The sequence below is a fragment of the Augochlora pura genome, chromosome 4, assembly GCF_028453695.1.
Source record: "Augochlora pura isolate Apur16 chromosome 4, APUR_v2.2.1, whole genome shotgun sequence".
NCBI classification, from domain to species: domain Eukaryota; kingdom Metazoa; phylum Arthropoda; class Insecta; order Hymenoptera; family Halictidae; genus Augochlora; species Augochlora pura.
This window is the reverse complement of record NC_135775.1, coordinates 2962046-2984940: the sequence shown is the minus strand read 5'-3', so window position 1 is coordinate 2984940 and position 22895 is coordinate 2962046. Positions and strand designations below refer to the sequence as shown.

Below are 22895 nucleotides of genomic sequence, written 5' to 3'. Positions count from 1 at the left end.
GACTACGAGATACTCCTTTGTGAGGATTGACAACACACCGCCGGTGGGGGGAGGCGCGGCAGGAATGAGCCTGACGGCTTATCAGAGGCCGGGAGTCCCACGGTTAAGGACGGCACCGGCGGCGACGCTTAGTTGTTTAATCAGACCGGATGAAAAGAGCGCTAGTTTCGTTATCTTTTGTGCCGTACACCCTTTTGTCCCGGCTAACGAGGAGACAAAACGAATAGCGTTTGGTTCAAGAATCCGCCGGGTCTCTTGGACAAATTAACGCGACAGCGCGGAGGAGAAGCGAAAAAAAGCTGACGCCCCGAAAAAACGAAACGGGAGCGGAGACAGCCGGAAACCGGGCGGGATCCGCGGCGATCCGCGCCGGGTACCAGCCGGAACCGGGTCGTCGAGATAGGCCTAGACATGCTGGATATCACCGGGAACGTTGCTCCGACTGTCTGCCGTTTATTGTTCTGTTTAGGGTGACTCGAAAATGTACTTGGACGATGGTATCGCTTTGATTTCTGTGCCGTGTGTTTGGATAAATATATAATACATTGAAAGGAAAAGATTCTTTAATATATATCAAAGTAGAGTATATATAAATATATAATAATGTAGTAAGTACAAATTAAAAAGAAAAATTCCTTCTCGGTATATTAAAGTAGTATACGTAAATGTCAAAGTACAAAGGACTTTCAATTTAGTATAAAATGTTATCAATCATTCAATATTTTTAAACTATAAAATATAAAAAATGTGGTCTTATTTACTACAAGAAAAGCCTCATCATTTTAACATTAATCTACCCATATTACACAATTGAAAAACGTTAAAAAGTCGCCTACAACCCCTTCGAGCTCCAGCTAAGGCTAAAACGGTAGTTTTGCCGATTTGCCTTGCAAAGAATATCGACCGCAGATTTTTGGATTCGCCGGTGGTAAACGTGGTTATATGACGAACGATACACGTGGTTATACATCAGCGTTACACGCGGTGAAATGCGATAAAAACTCGGCAAAGCCAGTCGTGCGCCGCAAAGAATTCATCGTTCGACAATCGCGTCGAAAAACGGACTATAGTTCGTCCATTGTTGTGCACGCGGCAGGTAACGCGATCGTACAGGGTTAATCGTCCTCGATGGCATTTGGGGTAAGTTTCTGGGCAGCGGCCGCGGCTAATCTCGTGGACAGGAAAGGAGACCGTCGGAGTCGTTTCACTTTTCGCGTGGCGGGGAATTCGTTGGGAGAGAGCGGAGCGTGTTTCAATTAGCGAAAGGGATCGGCGCGGCGGCAACGCGGAGGGAAGAGGGGGAGGGGAGGGGAGAGGATCGTTCACGGGCGGAGTTACAGCCAACAAGTAGATAAAACCGGGACACGGCTCGCCGGTAGTCGGTCGAAGACCTTGCCAAATGCAGCCGCGTCCGTTTAATCGGACGGGAGACGTCCCCTCGAACTCGTTCTTTGTCTTCCGGGCCGGGCATTCTGCTGCTCGGTAAAAGTTCCCGCGCTCTTCTTCCCTCGAAACCACCGCTCCTTTCCATTCTCTAACCCTTTCTGTCTCTTCACCAGTCTTTTTCTTTCCTTCTCCCTCATTTCTGTCTTCACCTCCCTTCTCTTTCTTTCTTTGCCTTCTCTCTCTTTCGCTCTTTTCCTTCTCTCTTTTTCTATATTTATATTCGCCTTTTTCTTTCTTTCTTTGCCTTCTCTCTCTTTCGGTTTTTTCCTTCTCTCTTTTTCTATATTTATATTCGCCTTCTTCTTTCTTTCTTTCTTTGCCTTCTATCTCTTTCGCTCTTTTCCTTCTCTCTTTTTCTATATTTATATTCGCCTTTTTCTTTCTTTCTTTCTTTGCCTTCCGTCTCTTTCGCTCTTTTTCTTCTCTCTTTTTCTATATTTATATTCGCCTTTTTCTTTTTCGTCATTCTTCTTTCTCTTCATTCTTCTTTCTCTTTGCCTCCTTTCTCTCTCTCCTTCCTTCTCTTCGACTTCTTCCTCTTCCTTTCCTCTTCATTCTCCTTCTTTCTCTCTGCCTTCTCTTCCTCCCTCTTCCTCCCTCTTCCTCTTCCTCTTTCTCGCTCTTTCTCGACCTTCTTTCGATCCCCTTCGCTCTCAGCTTCCGTCTCTCGTTACGCAAGTTTTTCTTCCCCCTACCCCCCGAACCATTTCCTCCATTACACCGACAGACTCTCCCTTTTATCCCATCCCCCCTGAGGGTGAAATCCGTTCGCCGAAGATAATTCGAAATCGATTCGGAACGAGGCCATTTGAATACTACGGTAGAAGGTGGCACGAAACGACAGACCGGATCAAGATTTCTTCCTCTGCTACGACGACCTTCTCTCTCTCTCTCTCTCTCGCTTTCTCTCTATTTCTCTCCGACCGCTGAACTGCTGTACTACGTTGGCTCCGTGGGCTCGCACGGGCTGCCGCGATTGTTCTAAGCTCCTCTTCGTTACGTCGCAGAACGCGTCGGGGATGCTCGGTTCCTTCGAATCGATGCTGGAGGAGCTTTGACGACTTGACGTTCTTTGACGATTCCGTCGGAGACGTGTAGTAACGATCTTAGTGGATTCTTTGGAGTGTGTATGTAATAAAGTATTGAGATGCGTAGAGAAAGGATTTTTTTAATTTTCTTTGCAGGTGCAAGGGTGAAATAGTTGAATAAAATACTGAGAAGGGTTAAAAATAGAAATTCTCAATTCAGTTTTAAAAATACACCATTTTTTAAATAACGAATAAGCTATTATATCACACGACGACTACGACACTTTCTTCCAATATTTCTGTCACTAAAAATAACAGAAAAAAATTCTTTAAAATTCATATTCTGCAACTGCATCATTTAATCCAGTAAGGAAAATTTAAAAAATAGATTTTGCAAGGTCTAGGTAATTTATACGCAAGCTACAGATCTCCTTGAAATCGAAAGGCTGCCACTGCAAATATCAAATATTCTTCTGTTCCGAGATAAAAGAATTCTGTTCCACGCGAAGTCCGTCACTTTCAAGCAGCAGATAATTGGATGAAATCCGTCGTTCTCCAATTGACGAGTCCAGTTTCCCCGATAAACGATATAGAACGAACGTTGGATCGTTCGAAGTCGTTCGGATCGCGGTGTATCCGAGCGATTTCCACCGTGTAGAGAGGGTTGCGGTGATTCCGTCGCGCCCGGCGATCGTAGACTCGCGGAGATACGACGCGACGGGGCTCGAATCCGATTAAACGAGACGCGATTCCCTCCCCGGCGCTCGGATCGATGGAACGGACCCCGTTCGCGGGCATCGAGAAGGCGCTAACTCGATTAAGCTCGCATTGTAATCTATGCGAGTCCCGGGGACCAGGAGGCGAGCGAATCTCCGCGCGCGGCCGGCCGGAGCGAACCGAGAAGACCGGGGAGAGGTGTTTCAGTCTCTCTCTCTCAACCCCCGCTTAGCATAGGTTAAGCCCTCGGTTAAGACCGGAGCTTTATCTTCGATTTAGCCGCTCGAGAAGTCTCGCTAAACGATCCGACGTCCGGGGCTCTCTCTCGAGACGCCACGGAAAAATTAATAAGAAACACGGGTATAGTCTGTTCCGCCTAATCGTCTTTTCTTCGAGCTGCGCGTTAGAACAGATTACTCTGGTATTCGAAGAGAAGAGACTATGTTCCTTATTTTCTTGAGTAAATTAAATCATTTTTGAGTAAAGTAAATAATCCTTGAGTAAACTAAATAATCCTTGAGTAAACTGAATAATCCTTGAGTAAACTAAATAATTCTTGAATAAACTAAATAATCCTTGAATCATTTTTTAGTCACAAATGAAACGAGGATTTTACGTATATAGAGTAAAAATTAATAAATCAAATGCAGAAATACAGGACAAATATGAGAAGAATTTAGAGATACTATTGTATTATTTTTTAACTGAATAAATTTATTAAAAAATGTAAAAAGTGTCTATATATAGTTCCTCTACTTTGTAATCGATGCAGGTAATTTTGATTTTGCATAAAAATCTGTTGTTCGGTTGTTATATAGTGACATCGATCTCTTGACATAACCTAACTCACTGCTATAGTACATTGACATAATACGCATTGATTCCCCAGTCATATATATTAACATTACAGATACTAATTTCTTACCGATCTTGAAAATTCATTTTCATTGTAATATATTCGAATAAATTGAATTTGACTAGAATGTTTCGAATGCGAAAGAGTTTCTAACACCACCCCTTATGATAAATATTAACTTTCCAGCTTCGCTTTAATTAATTAAATTGTTTTAACTGTGCGAGTATTTTAGTGGTCGATTGTCGGCAGTCGACGTGTTAATATATAAAATTCGTGAAAATCGGTTTCGACGTTCCGCGGTCAGCCAATCCGGCTCTTGCTTGACTGCTTCGCGAGTATCGCAGAGAAAGGAGTGGAAAGAGCTTGAGAAAGAGGAAAGCGAGGGTAGCGAAGGGACAGCGGCGGCGGCGACACCGGTTATATCGGCCGATCTGCGGGACACAGGGTCGGCGGATTCATCCATTTCCCGTCGGACCCGAGGCAAACCTAACCTTGGAAGGGTGCGTGCACGGAATATCAAGGGTGGCGTCGGCGTCGGCGGTGTACGAAAGGACGGTTAACACCTACTTTATGTAACGGCGACGTGCGAGACAATGCCACCGGCCCATTGTACCGGGCCACGGTTGTACGTACCACGTGCTACGAGTAATTCCACCCTTATTCCGGATTCCGAATATTCTCAAAATGAAGCTCCCGGGCTTTTGGGCTCCGTTCCAACTGCCTCCCTCCCTCTCCCTCCCTCTCCCTCCCTCTCTCTCTCTCTCTCTCCCTCTCGCTCTCTTCCTGCGGCTAGGATAGGGAGCCAGTTGCATAAAACCGGTCCCTCCCGAGCCGGTGGCGTGTCCCCGGGCCGCGCGCAGCCCCGCGCCCGTTCCAGCGAACGGCAAACCATGTCAGGCTTCAAACGGAAACTTTTAGCATCGGTAGCCTGGGCTCTGGCAGGGCGGCCCTGCTCCACCGTTCGAACTACCTTCGTTATCGACGACTTTGTTAATTGACGTGTCCCCCTGCCGATCGTTTCCCCCCCCACCGCCGTCGCTGGGACCCCGATACCTTGTATCGCGTAATCGCCGATCGTTTCCCGAACGGTTTACGAGCGAACGACGAGTTACACGGCCGGCAAACGATATTTCAGACTTTGCCCAGCTCTCTCTCTCTCTCTCTCTCTCTCTCTCTCTCTCTCGCACCGAGTTTCCTCGTATGGACTGCTATACGGGACGGTAAAGACCGGATCCGAGAATTTCGAACGCCGTCCGACGCCCGCCGATACCAGACCTCGTAGCTTCTACTTACCGCGAAACGTCGCCGCGCGCTGGACCCCCCTCTCTCTCTCTCTCCCTCTGCGATCTGCGGAGCAAAAGTTATTCCGGCCGCGAGGAATCCTTAGCGCGAGGTTCGTTGGTGATACTCTTGGCTATTCGTTGGAATTTTAGGGATAGTCGGAATAAATGGCGCGGACGTCGCGATGAGTAATAATCGTCGCGATAGGGAATATTTTCACGGTCTTCGTTCAACTTTTGAGGCAGACGATTTTAAAGAGAATTAAAATTCTAGTTGAGCAAAATTTTTTTAGAAGAAGATGGAAAGGTTGTACGATTATTTAATATAGTATGTTATATTGTATTAATACTAATTAGTTTATTTTTAAATTATGTTCGCTGGGGGCTTTCATAGAATACCCGGGGAGGGGGGGGGGGGGGTGGCAATTTCAAATCCTCCGCTTCTGTAAATAGTAATATAAATAGGTAATATAGTAAATAAATAGTAATATAAATTCGAGATATAAATAAAACACAAATATAGTAAGTGTACTATTAATATAATCTACTATTATATTAATTAATATAATATAGTTAGCACAGCATTAAATAACGTTAAATAACTTCAAAAAATATTAATTAACGTTAAACGACGTTATTATAGTGTCACATGTCATTAAATAACGTTGCCATCGTGTCAAATAACATTAAATAATGTTAAATAACGTCAAATAACGTTAAATAATATTAAACAACGCATTTATCATTCAAACGTTAAATGATCAATTCAACGCTACTACTCGCCCCAGACAGCTATCGAAGAATATTCTCCCATTCTCAACTCAATTACAAAGTCTCCTCCCCCGATTCACGAAACAACGATGCCCGTTTCTCGACGCGAGTTCGAAAATATACCTGGTCCACGAGCGTCGCGTGAAATATTAACCGGAATTTGGAAACGGCTGCGCCCAAAAATCAAAGCAAGCTCTCAGTAGGGTAAAATTAGCACGAAGACGCACGGGAGGCCGACCGATAAATAAATAAATAGCTAGGAAAGTTTCCCGTTAATTGGCCCGGCGAAGACGCGAAGGGGTTGGCGAAGTCAAAGTTGAGCCGCGGTCTTAGGCGGCCCGCTCGATGCCGCTAACTTTATCCCGGGGCATGTAACGAGCCATTTTTCTTAATCATCCCCCCCCCCCCTTCGCGCCCCGGCTATAGCAGCGTATATCCGGTACGGTAAAATGCTCTTTCGAGAAGAATGGTTCCAACTCGGTCGGAACAGCGCGGCTCTCCTCCTCCTCCCCCTCCCTCCCTCCTTCCTTCCCTCTCGGCTTCTCGGCGAGAGCTATTTATCCCCGTCCGCGATCTTATTCCCTACGTCGAATCGACGGCGGGTGGGAGAGGGAGGTGGGGATGGGGTGGTTTTACCCGTCGGTTCCGGTTCGGATTCGCGCGGCGGAATGAATAGCAACGTTGTCGCCCGTTGTGGCCTCGTTACGCAAGGATTGTTGCACAGCGGTTCGATACGCGGGCCCGGCAAGCGCTCGCGGAACACTCGCCCGATCACCGTTTTATCGCGGATATCAAAACCCGATACCTTCTTCCTCGGCTCCGACGATTTAACCGATGACTTCGATGCGGGCGATCGGGAACGGGAATACCGGCGGCGGGGGGGATTTAGTCGCGATTGTTAGGCGAATTTAATCGCGGTTGGTTGGTCTGCGATTGGCGTCTTGCGGAGAGAGGAAGGATGAAAGGAAGGAAAATAGGAGGGAAGGAAATAATGGAGGAAAGAAGGAAGGAAGGAAATAATGGAGGAAGGAAGGAAGGAAGGAAATAATGGAGGAAGGAAGAAGCAAAGAATAAACGAAGGAAGGGGGCGCAGGAGAGGCGCAAAGAAAGTGGAAGCTCAGAACGGCCGCGAGTTGTTGGCAATTTTTCAAGGAATCAGTGCGCCGTCTGACCGGAATGAACGCCCGCCTCTCCAGCCTCTCTGGCCTCTTTTCTTCGGCGGCCGACCCCCACAAGGCTCGCATTTTTTCACCGTCTGCCGGAGGACCGGCAGCAGCAACCCCGAGAAGCCGGGCCACGGATTCGCCGTAGAATTTCGGCGCGCCTCCGACCACGAATCTTCACCGGGGATCGAAATGCGAGAAGAAATTCGATGAATCTTTCTGGATAGCCGCGCGCCGGCCGGCCGACTCCAACGGGGGAGAGGAGGTCGGCGGTGGCGCCGAGATTGGACGAGCCAGATATTCCAGGGTTTTGTCGTCGGACCCGAGACCCCGCAGGGAGGAATTCCTCGTAATCGGGTGTCGCCGATAGCGATCCCGTTCGGCCCGACCCAGAAAAGAAGCTTAACGCCACCGGGGAGAAAAACAATGTTCCTGTGGTCGCGCGTCCTCCTTACTACGCCTTAATATATAATTATGCCTTAACAGCTAGCATAATGGTCGAGTCAACAACACCCCGAAGTATCCCCCAAAAAATCCTCCACGTCGATATAACATCGGACATTTATATTATCCGTCATCGTAGTTGAAAAGCAACCGGCTGCGAGCGCGCGTTAACGCGAATATCACCTTAAGCATCCCCCGCGTCGCGGGGGCTTTCGGTTTAGCGTTATTAATTCGATTTCCGAGCAGAGAGTCTCGCCCGAAAGCAAGCTGATCCTTTGATCGTTCGCATCGGGGATCAGCTACGCGGAGCACTTTCCTTCTGCTAATCAGGTTTGCTCGGGTTAAACGAGAGGATCTCGCAACCGAGCCCCCCTGTTTAATCCATCCGCCCCTCCTCCCCTCCTCCTCCCTCCCCTACTTGGCCGCGACTAATCGCATCGACGAACCGAAACAGAATCTCGCCGATAGCTAATCTTTCGTGGACCCTTTTTTTTTCTTGCATCAGCAGCAGCAGCGTTTGCTCAGACCAGACCGATCCTGGCGTGTCTGCTACCGACGTGATTGGCAACCTCCGAGACTTTGCACTTTTATAACCCTCTGTCGATTTATTTCTTGACGTTTCCATAATTGAGTCGCTTTATAAAGCGGGTCACAACCAAATGCGAGAACGAGAAAAATCGTCCCCCATTGCGGCGGTCGTTTAGGTTAGAAATCGTTGAAGGTGTGCCTCACAGTTTCTTGAAATATAAACAACATTGACAATTTTTTAATTATTCATTGACGACACTGATTATACGTGATTTTACGTAATTGTACAGAATTTCACGTAAATGTACGTCATTGTGCATAATTTTAAATCCCAATTTTATTCCAAATTCGATTAAATTCCGTGAAAATAAGAACATAACCTAACATTTTAATTCGATCCAATAAATTTCTCTAATTTCGCGACATAACTTGACATAAGCTCGACATGACTTGACATAACTTGACAGAAGCTCGGCATAAAATTCGAAACGGTATCTGGAACGAACAAAACGGCGGCGCAACAGTGGTTAATCATTTCCGTAGCGGGTTTGATAACTCTACTCTCCCTGTTGGAAGGGACTCGGTCGGATCGCTCGGAGCGAAAGCGGAGGGAAAACGCGGAACGGGCCGCGAGCGTGTCATAAAGCTTGTCGGCGCGCGAGCTGGGGCTCTAACAACTATTACCCTGAACGAGAAACGTTTCGGGATCGTTCTCCTCTCCTCTACAGAGAGGGGGTGCTGTATTTCGAACGAACCTCTCCCCCTCCTCTCTCTCCCTCTGTACACGTACTAATGCGTCGAGGGCGCGAGAGCTCGCCGCCAAAGAAAAGAATTCGAAGAGAGAGAAAGAGGGGTGGGTTTAACGAGCACGAGTGCAGTATTCTCTGGTCGAGTAGGTTGCACGGTGGCTTGCCTTGGGTTCGCCCACGTGCTCCGCCCCGCTCCTCTCCGCTCGTCTCTAATTCTTTCGTTTACTCGTGGCTTCGAGCGGAATCGCGATGCGTCGCAGACGGCCCGATAAAATCCAATTTAGATTTTTCTCCCCCCCTTCTCGAAATATTTTAATCCTCGCGCGACGCTCCGGGATCCAAGGACCACCCTCCTCTCTGCCCCTGCTCACTCTCTCTTTCTCTCTCTCTCTTTCTTTCTCTCGCCTCGGAGAAAGCTCCCCCCGAGCCTTTCGATCCATTAACCCCGAAACGGTCCCTTGTTTCGCTCGGGCGTCGTCTTAACGCGTTCCCGACGAGGCCTCGTAAATTCTGACGCTTCTATGGGGGTGGGTGAGGTGGGTCGACCGTCTCTACATCACCCTGAAAAAAAGGGCCGCTGCGAAGACGCGTGGGAAACAAGCCGCTCCGAGGACCACCCCCGTTTCGTTTTATTTCTTTGTTTCGCCGCTTTTATTCCGCGGTTAATGGCGGGGATGGGTGCACGGACGGAGGGATGGGTGCTCGACGTTTTAGGGTGTTTTAGGGTGTTTTCTTGGGGGCGACGTTTGCGTAAGTAGACAGTGAGATAACGGTGATGGGTCTGTTGTTGTTAATATCTCTTATAAATGGTTCTTTTGGTATATAAATGTGGTATACTAAAAATTTGGTCTACCAAATATCGCACTCGAATGGCGACTCTGAGGCACCACAAAAATTATTCTATTTCATTCCGAAATAATTTTTGCAACAATACGTTTCAGATTGAAAAAATTGTCAAATAGTAAAACTGTCGGTACGAGTCATTTCGTATGCATAAAAATTGATTTTGTTAAATAGAATGGAAATAGCACGAACCAGAAAAATTATTTCGAATTTACAGTTGAAATGGCTCCGAGGGCAAAGGGTTAATAATAAACGAGCGAAACAGGCGAAACTTGATCTGGACGCCTATTGGCGTCTACAGTACTGGGAAGACATGTTTCGGACGCCAATAGGCGCCAACAATAGTCAAAGGGTTAATCTAGTGACCGAAACGCTCGCCTCTTTAATAGATCCAGCCTTAACGAGGTCGAAAGAAAGCGACGCGATTTCGGCGAGCGATTTCGTCCGACGGGGGGAGAAAGAAATTTCGCGAGCGTGATTTAAGCCGCGGTCCTTAATTCCAGTGATGGATTTAGCGTGGAAGTGACCCGCCGCGGTGATAACGCGACCAACAGAGAAATCAGTCAAAAGGACGTCGCGAGAACCGCCCGGCCGCTCGTTTATTGCCGATTCATCTTACCCGGGGTAACGAGAAACGAAATCGCGATCGCGATCAGGCCGGGATGCCGGAGCCGGGTCTAAACACGGAACAACAGACGGTAAATTGATCGGAGCCGGCCTGTCCGCGATAAAAACCGGCGCGGTTAATCTTTTTCATGTTTTTTTTTTTTGCGCTTCGCTCGAACGCGCGGCAACAAACGGTCGTCGGGCATGGTTGACGTTAATTTTTGAACGATTTCGAAAATTGTGTAATATAATATGTAATATTATATTATCATATAAATTACATATCGTACAATGAGATATACAGCAATATCAATAAAATAAAAATATCATTCTATCATATTTAAAAAAAGAAAGACTAAAATCTACTACCATCTCCTATAAAAAATATTAACATTTTAATATTGCTTTAGTTAATTAAATTGCTTCGACTTATTATTCGAATTATTAATATAGTTAATTGCCGACAATAGACGTCACAAATAGTAAAATATAAAACAATATAAATATTAAAAGAATATATGAAATAATTGCTGAAATAATTAAATTAAAAGAAAAACGTCTACTCGATCAAAATTTATAAAAATTGACAAATAGAATTTTTACTCTGCGTAAACATCCGCGATCTAATTATTATTTGCGCCGAGCTCGACACAAATCGTTAAACTCGATAAAACTCCGTTTATGCGAATTCCGAGCCGTCGGCCAATAATATATCGCACGCAGTTCATATTAAAAAAAAAAGAACCGAGTAAACAGATTTTTAAAGCGGTACAACTTTTTTTCCGAAACCGGTCGGAATGACTAGGAATTTTTCGAACCAAAAACAGGTAATTTTTTTCAGGTTCCGGCGGCTGTTGCTTGAATATGCATCAAACGATTCCGATGAAATTTTCAACACGGTTTTTATGCGCATATCGACGCCCCGTGCACGGCGAAATGCATTTTTTAAATTTTCTCAATAAGCTCCGATAAAAATAGTCACAAAAAGAGAGTTTTTAAACTATTTTTCTTAATCCAAGTGATAGAAAAATTAAAAAGGATGTATATTAGTTATTTTGTAATAAAATAATCTTCTTTGATATTCGCGCAAAAATTCGAAAAAATAGACTTCTTAAAAAATATTTTTCTCGTTTCAGATAACAGTAAAATTAATAATAATCTATATTAGTTACTTTGCAATAAAACAGTCTTCTCTAATATTCGCACAGAAATGGAAATTCACTTTTCAGAAACGTTAATCTATTTCCGAAATTATTGATACGGTTTCGCCCGCGCCATTGTACCGGGAATAAATAATATTGCCTGTGTACCTATTTAAGAAGTGATGGAACGGATTTTCGTGGAACCAATCATATTTCACGATGGGCCGCATACAATTTCTGTAAAAGTGGCGGCCGTTCACGGACCCGGTAACGTAAAAGCGATGGGGCTTCGAATGTAGTTCACATATATAATGGCAACTACTTGCAACTTCGCGTTCAAATAACTGCGGTACACGTTTCGGATAAGTGGATTCCCGGAGAGTGAGAGACCCCTTCCCCTCCCCGGGTTCACAAAACCGGGCATTGACGAAAATTTCGTTCTCATAAATGGAGTTCCACTGTATAAAACTGTACGGCTAAAAATATGTATGAAACTCGTGGAACGCGCGAAACGAGCGAAGTGAATAAAATGTATAAAATGGTAGAAAATCGTATAAAATGGCGTAAGGTGAAATAAGATGTTATAAGATGCAACAAAATGCCATAAGATGTTATAAAATGCCATGAGATACCATACGATGTTACAAGATGCCATGAGATACCATGAGATGTTATAAGATGCCATAAGATACTATAAAATACTCTAAGATGTGTCGTAAATATTCATACGATTGTTTGTCAAAGAGCATCTAGCACAATAAGCGTTTGACAAAGCGATTTATTAAAATTTATTTTTTAAAAAGTGCAAAAAATATTTAATCACCGCCAGCTAAAAACAACTGTTTGTCAATTATTTTCCGTGGAAATTTCATTGCATTATTTGCAACCGTTTAAAAGTTATAACAACTTGTCGCCGAATTTCCCAAACCGGGCCACACGGTGTGCCGTTGTAATTTGTTTCTCTCGTCATCGTGCGATCGGACGAAGCTTCGTGCAGCAGCGCATTAATTTCTCAACGCGTTAAACGTCACTCCTCAGCGTCTAAACAATATCATTTAGCGAAGCTCGTTTAGAAACTACAAGAACCAATAATTAAAACTCGAACTTCCAAAATCGCTGTTCCAAACAGCAACTATAATTATAACGTAGTTCCATCTTTGCAAATAAATAATTCCGTAAAACCTGTCATTTTTATAATCGTATAAAACCTGTCACTTTAATAATCGCATAATATCTGTCATTTTTATAATTACATAAATCCTGTCATTTTTATTTTTACTTTTATAATATATTGAAAATAATATAATTTATTTTTCTTTATTTTTACTTTTATAATCACACAAGACCTCCTATTTTTATAATCGCCTAAATTTAAATTAAATTATTATTAAGATTAGAAAAGCGAGAGGGGTTAAGAAACGTCTCTCCGCGGTTCTGTCGCATAGGCGGCGCAATGCGGAACGACGTCACGGTTAGTAAAATGTCGGGAATTGGTTTGGTTTCAGAATCAAATCCTGGCGCACAACACGACGGCGAAGATAATCTGGTCGAACCAGAGCCTGGTGCTGCAGAGCGTGACGAGGAGCAGCGCCGGCAAGTATGTCTGCGCGGTGACGAACGACCTGAACGAGACGCGGAGCGAGCCTCTTCATTTTCGCGTCAAGTGTGAGTACACGTTTCATGAGAGGGCGACGAGCCTGGGTGCGCGGCCGTTCGGGAGCCGCAGCTTTATTTTAATCGGCCGAGTTAATCGAGGATTTTTCCATGGCGGTACTTTTTTTCTTCCGTGGCCCGTTTCGTTAACGAGCAGCGTTGAACGCGACGTAGCGCCCAGCTGCCAAGTCGCTTTAGATATTTAGGCGTGTGGATAGTTAGTTAGCACCTGGCTAGGCAGCTGTCTAGCTAGTTCTTAGCTACCTAGCTAAGTAGCCACTTGGTCACTTGGTTACTTCGTCACTTAGCTACTTGGTCATCTAACTACTTTGCATCTATCTAGCAATCTAGCTACCTAGCTATCTAGCCACTTGACCACTTGGTTACTTAGTCACTTAGCTACTTGGTCATCTAGCTACCTAGCCATTTAGCCATTTAGCCACCTAGTTATCTATCCACCTAGTCATCTATCTATCTATCCAGTCACCTAGCTATCTAGCCACCTAGTCATTTATCTACCTATCTACCCACTTATCTAGCCATCCAATCACCTAGCTATCTATCTAATTGTCCAGCCATCTAGTCTCCTATCTATCTATCTAGTCACCTAGCCATCCATCTATCCAGTCATCTTTCTATCTATCACTCAAGTCATCTCTCTATCCATCCACCCAGCAATCCAGCTCCGTAGCCACCAACCCACCCAGCCACCTTATCGAACCAACCTTAGCCAACCTATTCGCGCAGCCACCTTAGCCACCTGACCTATTCGAGAGCCAGCTATCGAGCCAGCTAGCTAGAGAGAACGAACGTCTCTAGCCCCGTATAACGTAACCGGCTCGCGTATTTATTCCGAATCGGCTGCAGCCGAGGATCTCGTTTCACCTGAATATTTCAGGCGTACTTAGTTCCAGCTACATTTTTGATATCCAATTCCCCGGGTTACGTCGAGCATACTGTCGACCGCAGTGCGGCTCCGGGAACCGTCAGAGATTCCCCACCACCCCTCTCTCTCTCTCTCTCTCTCGCTCTCGCTCTTCGTTCACGAAGCCCGTATACAAATTGAATATCCCCAATTTAAAAGACGATCGTCGGAGAATCACTGTCCTTTCCTTGGTCATCCGGCTCGAACACCGGGACCCAGCAATTTTCGTTGCCACGGAACAACTTTTTCCACCGGTGGAACGTGCGCCTCGCGTTTCGCGGAACGATTTTTCCTCTCCGCCTTTTAGCCACAGTGATCGTCCCACGGATTTCCGATTCGCTGTTCCCGGGCCGGGGTATATATAAGCGGCGGTTCTCGTAAATTGATAGAGAATCTTTCGGCGAATCTTTTCGAGACGTTCGAATGCCTGTTTGAGGGATGAGATTATGGATTTTAAAATATTTTTATGGATTTTAAATTTTATGAATAAATTGGGTGAAGGGGTCAGAGGAGTTGAAGTGAGCGAAAGGAGTTTGTTAATAATTATCAGTAGTTAATTTATATTGCTTATATTGATAATAGTTATTATTGATAGTATTTTAATAATTATCAGCAATTTATTTATATTGCTCATACTGATAATATACAATATATTACTCATTACAGATAGTATATTAATAATTATCAACAATTAATTTATATCACTCAATTAATACTCAATATTACTGCAAACTTCTAAGCTAACATAACCTAAGTGTTTCATCCAATAGCAAACTTTTCCAAATTCCTATTATTGCAATTTAGAATCCCCTCAAAAGACATATTAACATTTTTTCATAGAACCACTCTGAATACCTAAAAAATCATCCCTTCACCGTCTCAAATAAAATTCTCAAGCAATCAGTTGCTCTCGATGTTCCCGTCGCGAACAAACGCGACTTTCTTTTACGACGATCACGCCGGGCATAAAAGCCCGGCTAACTGTTTGAGATCTCGATGAAAGATGATCGCAGGGCGAGCAGTCCCTTTAAAAACCTTATACCGAGCGATCCTACAACCGGCCGTAATTCCGCGGCGAGTGCTCTCTCTCTCTCTCTCTTTCTCTCTCACGGATTCGTGGAAACTTCAATTCGATGGCGTGGGACGTTTAAGCGGTGCTCGAAGAGTGTTAACTCGCCGGCCCGTAAAAATTCGACGACGTCGGGGGAAATCGTCGCCGGACGACGACGGTGTTAGTAGCTAGCCCTCCGTCTACGTGTAGACGCGCTAGAAAAAAAAAACTGGCCCCTCTCGATATTTAACTGCGGCCCGGTGACGGCCTCGTAAAGGTCCCGGGAACGAGCCGGGGATAAGCAGCAATCTCTCGCGGGCTGTTTCTCGGATCGAAGAAAGATGGCGTGCAAGAGGAAGAGAGTGAGAGAAAAAGGGTAAAGGAGAGCAAAGTAAGAGTGAGAGAAAAAGGGTAAGAGAGAGTAAGAGAGCAAGAGAGACCAAGTGAAAGACAGAAAGAGTAAAGTGGAGCAAGTGAGAGAGACCAAGTGAGAGAGAGAAAGAGTAAAGAGGAGCAAAGTAAGAGAGAGAGAGAGAAAGAGTAATAGTGCAAGAGAGATCAGGTGAGAGTGAGAAAGAGTAAGGTGGGGGGGAAGAGGGAGACAGCGGGTGACAGAGAGCAAGGTAGCCCCGCGTCCGGATTTAGTTTCCCGGTTATTACATCGTCGCGCCACGTCTGGAAATGACATTTGCTTTAGGCCATTCACGTCCGCGCGGTGGAAACGAGGTTTTCCCTTCTCGCGGTCGGGGGGATTTAAATCGATTCCGATCGAAGCTTTAACGAGAAAGTGCCGGCCGAGAATTGCCAGATTTTTCGAGCGATTCTGTCGAGGAGCCAGACGACGAGAGGCGAAGAGTGTCCGCGACGGGGTCCCCTCACTCTCTCTCTCTCTCTCTCTCTCTGTCCCATCAACGAGAGAACACGTTCAGTATAAACAGACTCGAAAATCGGCGCTCTGTTTTTTTTTTCACCCTTTTTCCTCTTTTTTTCTCCGCGCCGCTTTTTTTTCGGGAAACGCGCGTTACAAAGCGGAATTTACACCGTCGATGGCAATTATCGAGCGACCCGGGCTAGAAAAAAAAATTTCGCGGAGGAAGGGGGGGGGAGAGCCGCGCGGGGACCGCCGCCGCCCCGGGGCTTTATCAATCCCGCTGTCCGTGTCGCGTCGCGACGCTTCCCTGTCACGGATGATAATTAAATTTCATACGCGCCGTTTAAAAGCGCGGCGGCGGCGGCGGCGTCCGGCGGGGTGCGACCGCCGATTCTGATCGTTAATTTCGAATTACAGAGCTCGGTCCAACGCCCTCCAACCCCCTCCCTCGCCCGTCCTCCGCCCCTCGGTTCAACGGTGACCGACGCAGTGCCCGCCGCCCCGTTAATTACGCTACAAAATCGGACCGCTGACCCGCCGGCGCGATAAGACTTCTTTAGCGATCGCCGCTTTTTGATTCGTCCCCCCCCACCCCGCACCCCTCGCCCCCCAAACCCCGTTACAATTACGGCGGTGCCCCGCAAACTGTTCGCGTTCGATCGCATCCCTTATTACTAATTTAAAAATTACAATGTGGTGACCAACATTTTCATGCTTGCTTGGAAAAGTTGCTTGTTGTCGATTTTTGGATTGCTAAATATTTTTGACAAGATTATATATTTGGAAAGAATAAAAGAACGTAAAATCGGTGTAACAGAGCAAAATATTCGAAGCTTGCATAAAATAGCGTCATTTTAACGATATTTATTTATCAACTCAATTACTTTATCTATATTAATATAATTTATATACTGCTATAATAAATCGTATACTAATATAACCAACAATATATAGAAAATGATTGGAAATAATGAAGAGTTAAAAGTAGAGCTAATTACACAGAATTGAATAACAATTCTGCATTCCAAAACGTCGCGCCTCGCCCATTAAATTAATTCCTAAACAACCACTATCCGAGAATCTAACCAACGTCAATGATTCAGCTGACCGATATTCTACCCAATCGAAAAGTCGCGCGAGCCGATTGCAGAAGCGAGCCGGACCAGCAGGCAATTTGTTCCACATGCTCGAAGCGGCGCGGCGCGGAAGAAGACGTCTTTCATTTCGGGGCATGTCCGCGGCACTCGCGACGGGGCTCGTTCTACTTGGCGAAATTACCCGGCCGATTATCGAGCCGAAATACAGTCCTTGGTATCGTCTGTGCCTCCTCGGGAATACTTTCGGGTCCTTTCTGGTCTCGAGACGAGCCGCGCCGCGCGCCCGGCTCGATAAGATACCGTCCGTCTATTTATCTCTCTTCTGCCGCAAAGTGAAAAGGTAGACGGATGCAAAGGGAGATAGATAGCGGCGGCGGCAACGGCTGATGAACGAGGGGAAATATATATCGCGCGGAAAACGCGGCGCGGAGCCGGCAATCCTTCCGCGTCGGTCGCGAAACGATTCCATTCCGGGAGACGGTGCGCCCCCACCCGGACCTCTGCCTCTTTTTCTTGCTTTTCCTCTCGCGGTCCTTGCGTCTTCTTCTCCTCTTCTTCTCTCTTTCTGTATTTTTCTCTCTCTCTCCCTCTTTCTGCCTTTTTCTTTTTCTCTCTCTTCGTTGCTTTTCCTTGTACATTCCCTTTAAAATTTTGCTGTTCTCTGACTCGCTCTAGCTTTCTTTCTCTATTTTTCTTAATTTCTTTGCATATTCTCTCTTTCTCTATGGCTCTCCTTTTCTCACTTTACTTAACACTCTCTTTCTCTCTTCTTGTTTTCACTTCCCCCGGCACGATGTCCTTATAGTATTTTCTTATTTTCTTGCTCACTTTCCATCGTTCTATCATTCTCTGTCTTTTCGTCTTTCTCTCGCTTTTTTCGCTTTTCCTCGCACACTCTCCTTCTCTCTCCCTCTCTTTCTCTCTATCTATCTATCTATCTATCTCTCTATCTATCTATCTATCTATCTATCTATCTATCTTTCTATCTATCTATCTATTTCTCTCCTTTTTCTCGCTTTGCTCAACACAATCTCCTTCTCTCCTTTTCTCTTCTCTCCTTCGTCGACTCTCCTTCCCTCTCCTCTCCCCTTCTCCCTCCTTCCTTCTCCTTCCATGCCATGACAGAATAGCGAGACGCGGTTCGACATTCTTCGGGACGAGGACCGGGGCGAATAAACGTGCCGCGCGCTCCTCGAACGCCGCCTGTCGTTCAGCGAGAAGCACAGTAGGATAGGCAAGCTCGAGTTCTCTCGAGCTCATTGTCGTCGTCGAAGCACCATCGAACTTGCGTGCTTTTTCCCCCCCTTCCCCGTACCATACACGGTTCTTCCCAGTCCGAGCATGTTTTGCACTTCAACGGCCGCGGATCACACCCGCACGGTTGTACCAATAATATTTATTTCGCGCGTCAATGATCGAGTCATCGCGGCGTCGATTTTTAACCCTTTGAAGCAGAATGTCGCCGATACTATATAGTATATCGCCGATAATACTATACTATGTCGCCGATTATATAAAAGGGTGTCTTATTTATCTTCATTTATTTTTATCTGCCGAGGGGTAGTTCGTTTAAAAAATAAGCGTCGAGTGTAGTATTTTTTTCTCTATCTTGTTTTCAGGGGGCGGCTTTTTGCGATCATCAAAAATTGCTAAGTGGACCTGTCTCCAAGATTTCAAAATTATTTTGTTTTTTTTTTATTGAACTATAACAGTATTGTTAGTTAATTGTATAGGACAGGGTGACCCTCGTTAATTAAATTTTAATTCTGTATAATAAAATGCACTCGTATGCATACTAAACATAACGATTTGATAAATATAATGATAATAATAATAATATAAATATGAAAATCACTGTTTAATAATTTTTTTAAATCTGACTTCTATCGCTGCGAGAATTATGTTGGCATTATCTTGAAGTAACAGAAAGTTTCAGTGGTACCTCGGAGTTACCACTCGAGTGCAAAGGGTTAAGAGCGGTAACAGTAAAAAATGATACAGAACAGTAGCCTTCATAACATATTTCAACGCCATTGAAATCGACGAGGACCATCCTGTGGTATAATAATCGCAATTACTCTTACGTTTCTCGCCGGTGTTAATTATACAATATCGATCTCTCTAAAATTCGATTATCCCGTCGCGTATCTTTCGCGGAATTTTTCCCGCGGCGTCTGAGAGCGGCTCGCGCAAAAAAACACAGCGCGGCAGAGTGTATCCGTTCGGTCCACTCGGTCCGGACCTTTGTCGAACAGCCGTGTCTCGCCGTCCGTTTCGCTCGGGAACTTTTTGTCGGCGGGACTGTTTGCGAACTCCCTTGTATTTATTTGCGTCGGACTTGAACGGTCGGGGAGAGGGCCACGCGCGCGCGAATTAATTCGTTCCGGGTAGCGCGTGCGCTCGCGAGAAAGAGAAAGAGAAATAGAAATAGAGAGAGAAATAGAGAAAGAGAGAGAGAGAGAGAGATCGCTCGCGGACGCTATTCACACGGACGAGGGGGCGCGACGCGAATGGAACAAAAGCCATCGAACGGCGAAAGAACCGTGGGTGCGCGGCCCCCGGCCCACCCACTCGATGACGCTTTTGTACTCGAAACCTGACTTCAACTGCTATTTACCGAATTGAGCGCGCGGTAACTAAATAAAAGGAATAGCAAACAAGCGAACGTTTATCGCCGCCGCCGACGGTGGGGGGGTAGAAGAGGGAGGGTGGGGTGGGGGAAAAAAAGCCGGGCAATAAGCTGACCGCCGCACCGGCGTTGCCCTCTCTGTAGCTTTCATTTGCCGCAATTTCCATCGTAACGCCGCGTCGCTTGCTGCGAGCCGAACTCTGGCCGCCGTCGGCTGCGAGCTGCTGCGAGGGGCTCGACCTCCTCGAACGAATAAAACCCGAATGGAACGGTGATCAATCGGCCGGCCAACGCGATCTACCCTATCCCCCCCTACCGGCTCGTCACAATTTCGCTACGGTCGCGACTCCGTCCCCGAAACCCATTAACGACCAACACACGCCAGACGAAACCGTCGACGCGCCGCCCCCTCTCTCTCTCTCTCTCTCTTCAACCCGACAAAGTTATTCCCCGAAGATTGCCTTGACCAACCAGCCGACGACCTTCTTCGTCAAAGGGTCGATCTCGCTTTGCTCCCGTGTCACGAGCTCGTCTTCCAGCGCGCACGACTTCACCGCGTTTTCTTACGAAAACCACCCCCTCGGTTGCTGTTCGAAACTGTCTCTGGCTTATGGCATTACTTCTTCCATTGGTTTTAAGGATTCACACGCTATCAAGAATTTTAGAGACAATTGGCATGATTTAAGATTGTTTATTTTTTGCGTTGGTTGTAGTGGATCGATTCTTGATCGATTAATTAGCAGGTTAGCTTTTGTTAATTATTATATTATATTTGATGTAACGGTAAGAAGTTGCATTTTGCCCTGTTGATTATTTATTTTAATCAAATATTTTATGGTGTATTTGGCTTGTATTGATGTTAAATATATGTCAATAATTGGGGTAAATTTAGTAGGAGGTTTTCTTGCAAATGGTGAAAAATATTTTTCTGATACAACGATACGAATCTTTTTATAAAAATCTTCCATACTGCCGCTATATTATATTATATTTTTATTATATTTTATTATACGATACAATGTATAATAGAATAGGGTAAATTAAAATAGAATACAAATACAATGGAATAAACAAGATCAGAATAGTGTAACCTAGAATAAAATAAAACATAAGAGAATAGAATAGAATAAATTAGCAAATAATAAATAAGAATAGAATGGAATAAAATAAACCAGGGCAGATACAGTACGATATAATACACTATACCATATCCCTTAACGCATATTACAATATACATATAATATCGAATAGCATAATATCGAATAGCATAATATCAAAGTATAATATCGTGTGAATGAACTATATATCGTACGAATGAATTATATATCATGCGAATTAACTACACATCGCGTGAATTAATCATGTACCGTTCGAATTGCAGTCGCCCCGGTGTGCAAGGAGGACCGTATCATCGTGGTAGGCGCGTCGCGGGACGAGTCCGTGGACATCGCCTGCCACGTGGAGGCCGATCCGCCGGCGCACAATTTCCGATGGAAATTCAACAACAACGGGGAGACGCTGGAGGTAGCGCCGAACAAGTTCTCGATGGAGAAGTCGCGGGGCGTGAGCGTGCTTACGTACACGCCGGGCCCCGAACACGATTACGGCACTCTGTCCTGCTGGGCGGACAATTTGGTCGGTACACAGGCGAGACCGTGTCTCTTCCAGCTGGTAGCCGCCGGTGAGTATTTACCGGATCGAGGGTAAACGTTACACCGTGCACAGTGTAGGGTAGGGGGGGAGGGAGAGGGTGAGAGGATGGACGTCGCTTTCTGGTGGCAGCCGGGTGCAACGAGGTCGCGCCTCGCCTCGAGTCGCCCGGCGGTCACCAAATCGAGTTAAAATCCTTTCTGGGGCCAGAAACGAGCCTGTTTACGCTCAGAAACTATGACCCGCGCTCCTCTCCTCTCCACGCCGCTCCTCCTCCTCCGCGCCGCGTTTCCGTCGCGTCGGCGTGCCCCCGTGCAAACACCGAAACACGCGCGGGCAAAGCTGTCGGCGGACCTGCCGGCGTGGATCAACCCGCTCGGAAAATACCGGCTGTGTTGAGCAACGCGTGCCACCGTTGCGCGGCGCGACGGCGACGCGCGTTCGGAAATCATCTTTCCCGCCTGATAAACCGGCCGCGCTCGAAGCGACTGCGAGTCCTGGAAACCTGGTCGGATAATTGTTGCATCACGAGAATATTTGTATTTATTTAAAGAAAGAAAAACTTCCGAGATATTTACACAGTGTCGCGACTCTGTAAAATTAATGCTCTTCGCTGAAGTTAATAAAATATTAAATTATTTATGATGATAGTATTTAATTAAATATTATTTCCAAACTGTACCTGGCTCGTGAAAGCTAGCCCAGATAAGGGCAAAAGCTAGCCCTAAGGTCAAAAGCTAGCCCTAAGGTCAAACCTAGCCCTGGGCTCAAAAGCTAGCCCTAACATCAAAAGCTAGCCCTAAGGTCAAAAGCTAGAACTCAGATCAAAAGCTAGCCCAGGTAAGGGCAAAAGCTAGCCCAGGTAAGGTCAAAAGCTAGCCCAGGTAAGGTCGAAAGCTAGCCCTAAGGTCAAAATCTAGCCCAGATAAGATCAAAACCAAAATCAACGTCCACTACACCGCAATAAATATAAAAACGAAGTATAAAACAGGAGTCATCCTCAAAACAGTATCAGATCGAATACGACCGTCCAACCGCGATTCGTTGGAACAATTTGGCAGAGCGCGTGAACGCCGATTCGGGAACAGTGCGCCGCGGCTAATATTCGGTGGAAATAAGGTGGTGTATTGTCCTGGTCCGTTTCGAGATATCGAACGCGAGTAGGTCGTCGTCGTCGTCGTAGAAGAGAGGGGAGGGTGAATAGATGTCGACGGCAGCTCTACTTCGACACGAAAGTCCTCCGTGCGTAAATTATTCAGGGACCGTCGAATTCCTGGCACCCTCGAGACCGGAGCCAAGCCGCCGAGACTATTAACGCCTCAATTATTTACCCTTTCGAGACCGAGATTGTCCCGACTCTAAAGATCCTTCCAATTAGTCGGAAAGCGATCTTTAATCAAACCTGTCGCGCGATTGTCGGGCCCGCGAACCCGGGGAGGTCTCCTC

The 22895-nt window shown here is 45.8% G+C and overlaps 1 protein-coding gene across 1 annotated transcript in view; it reads left to right on the top strand.

Moving 5' to 3' along the window:
• LOC144468342 (kin of IRRE-like protein 1) overlaps window positions 1-22895 on the top strand; it is a 123021-nt gene that overhangs the window by 94228 nt on the left and 5898 nt on the right. The window contains exons 9-10 of the mRNA XM_078177753.1: window positions 13079-13238; window positions 21181-21480. Of these exons, the coding sequence (XP_078033879.1) occupies window positions 13079-13238; window positions 21181-21480 (460 nt within the window). The remainder of the gene's footprint in view (window positions 1-13078; window positions 13239-21180; window positions 21481-22895) is intronic.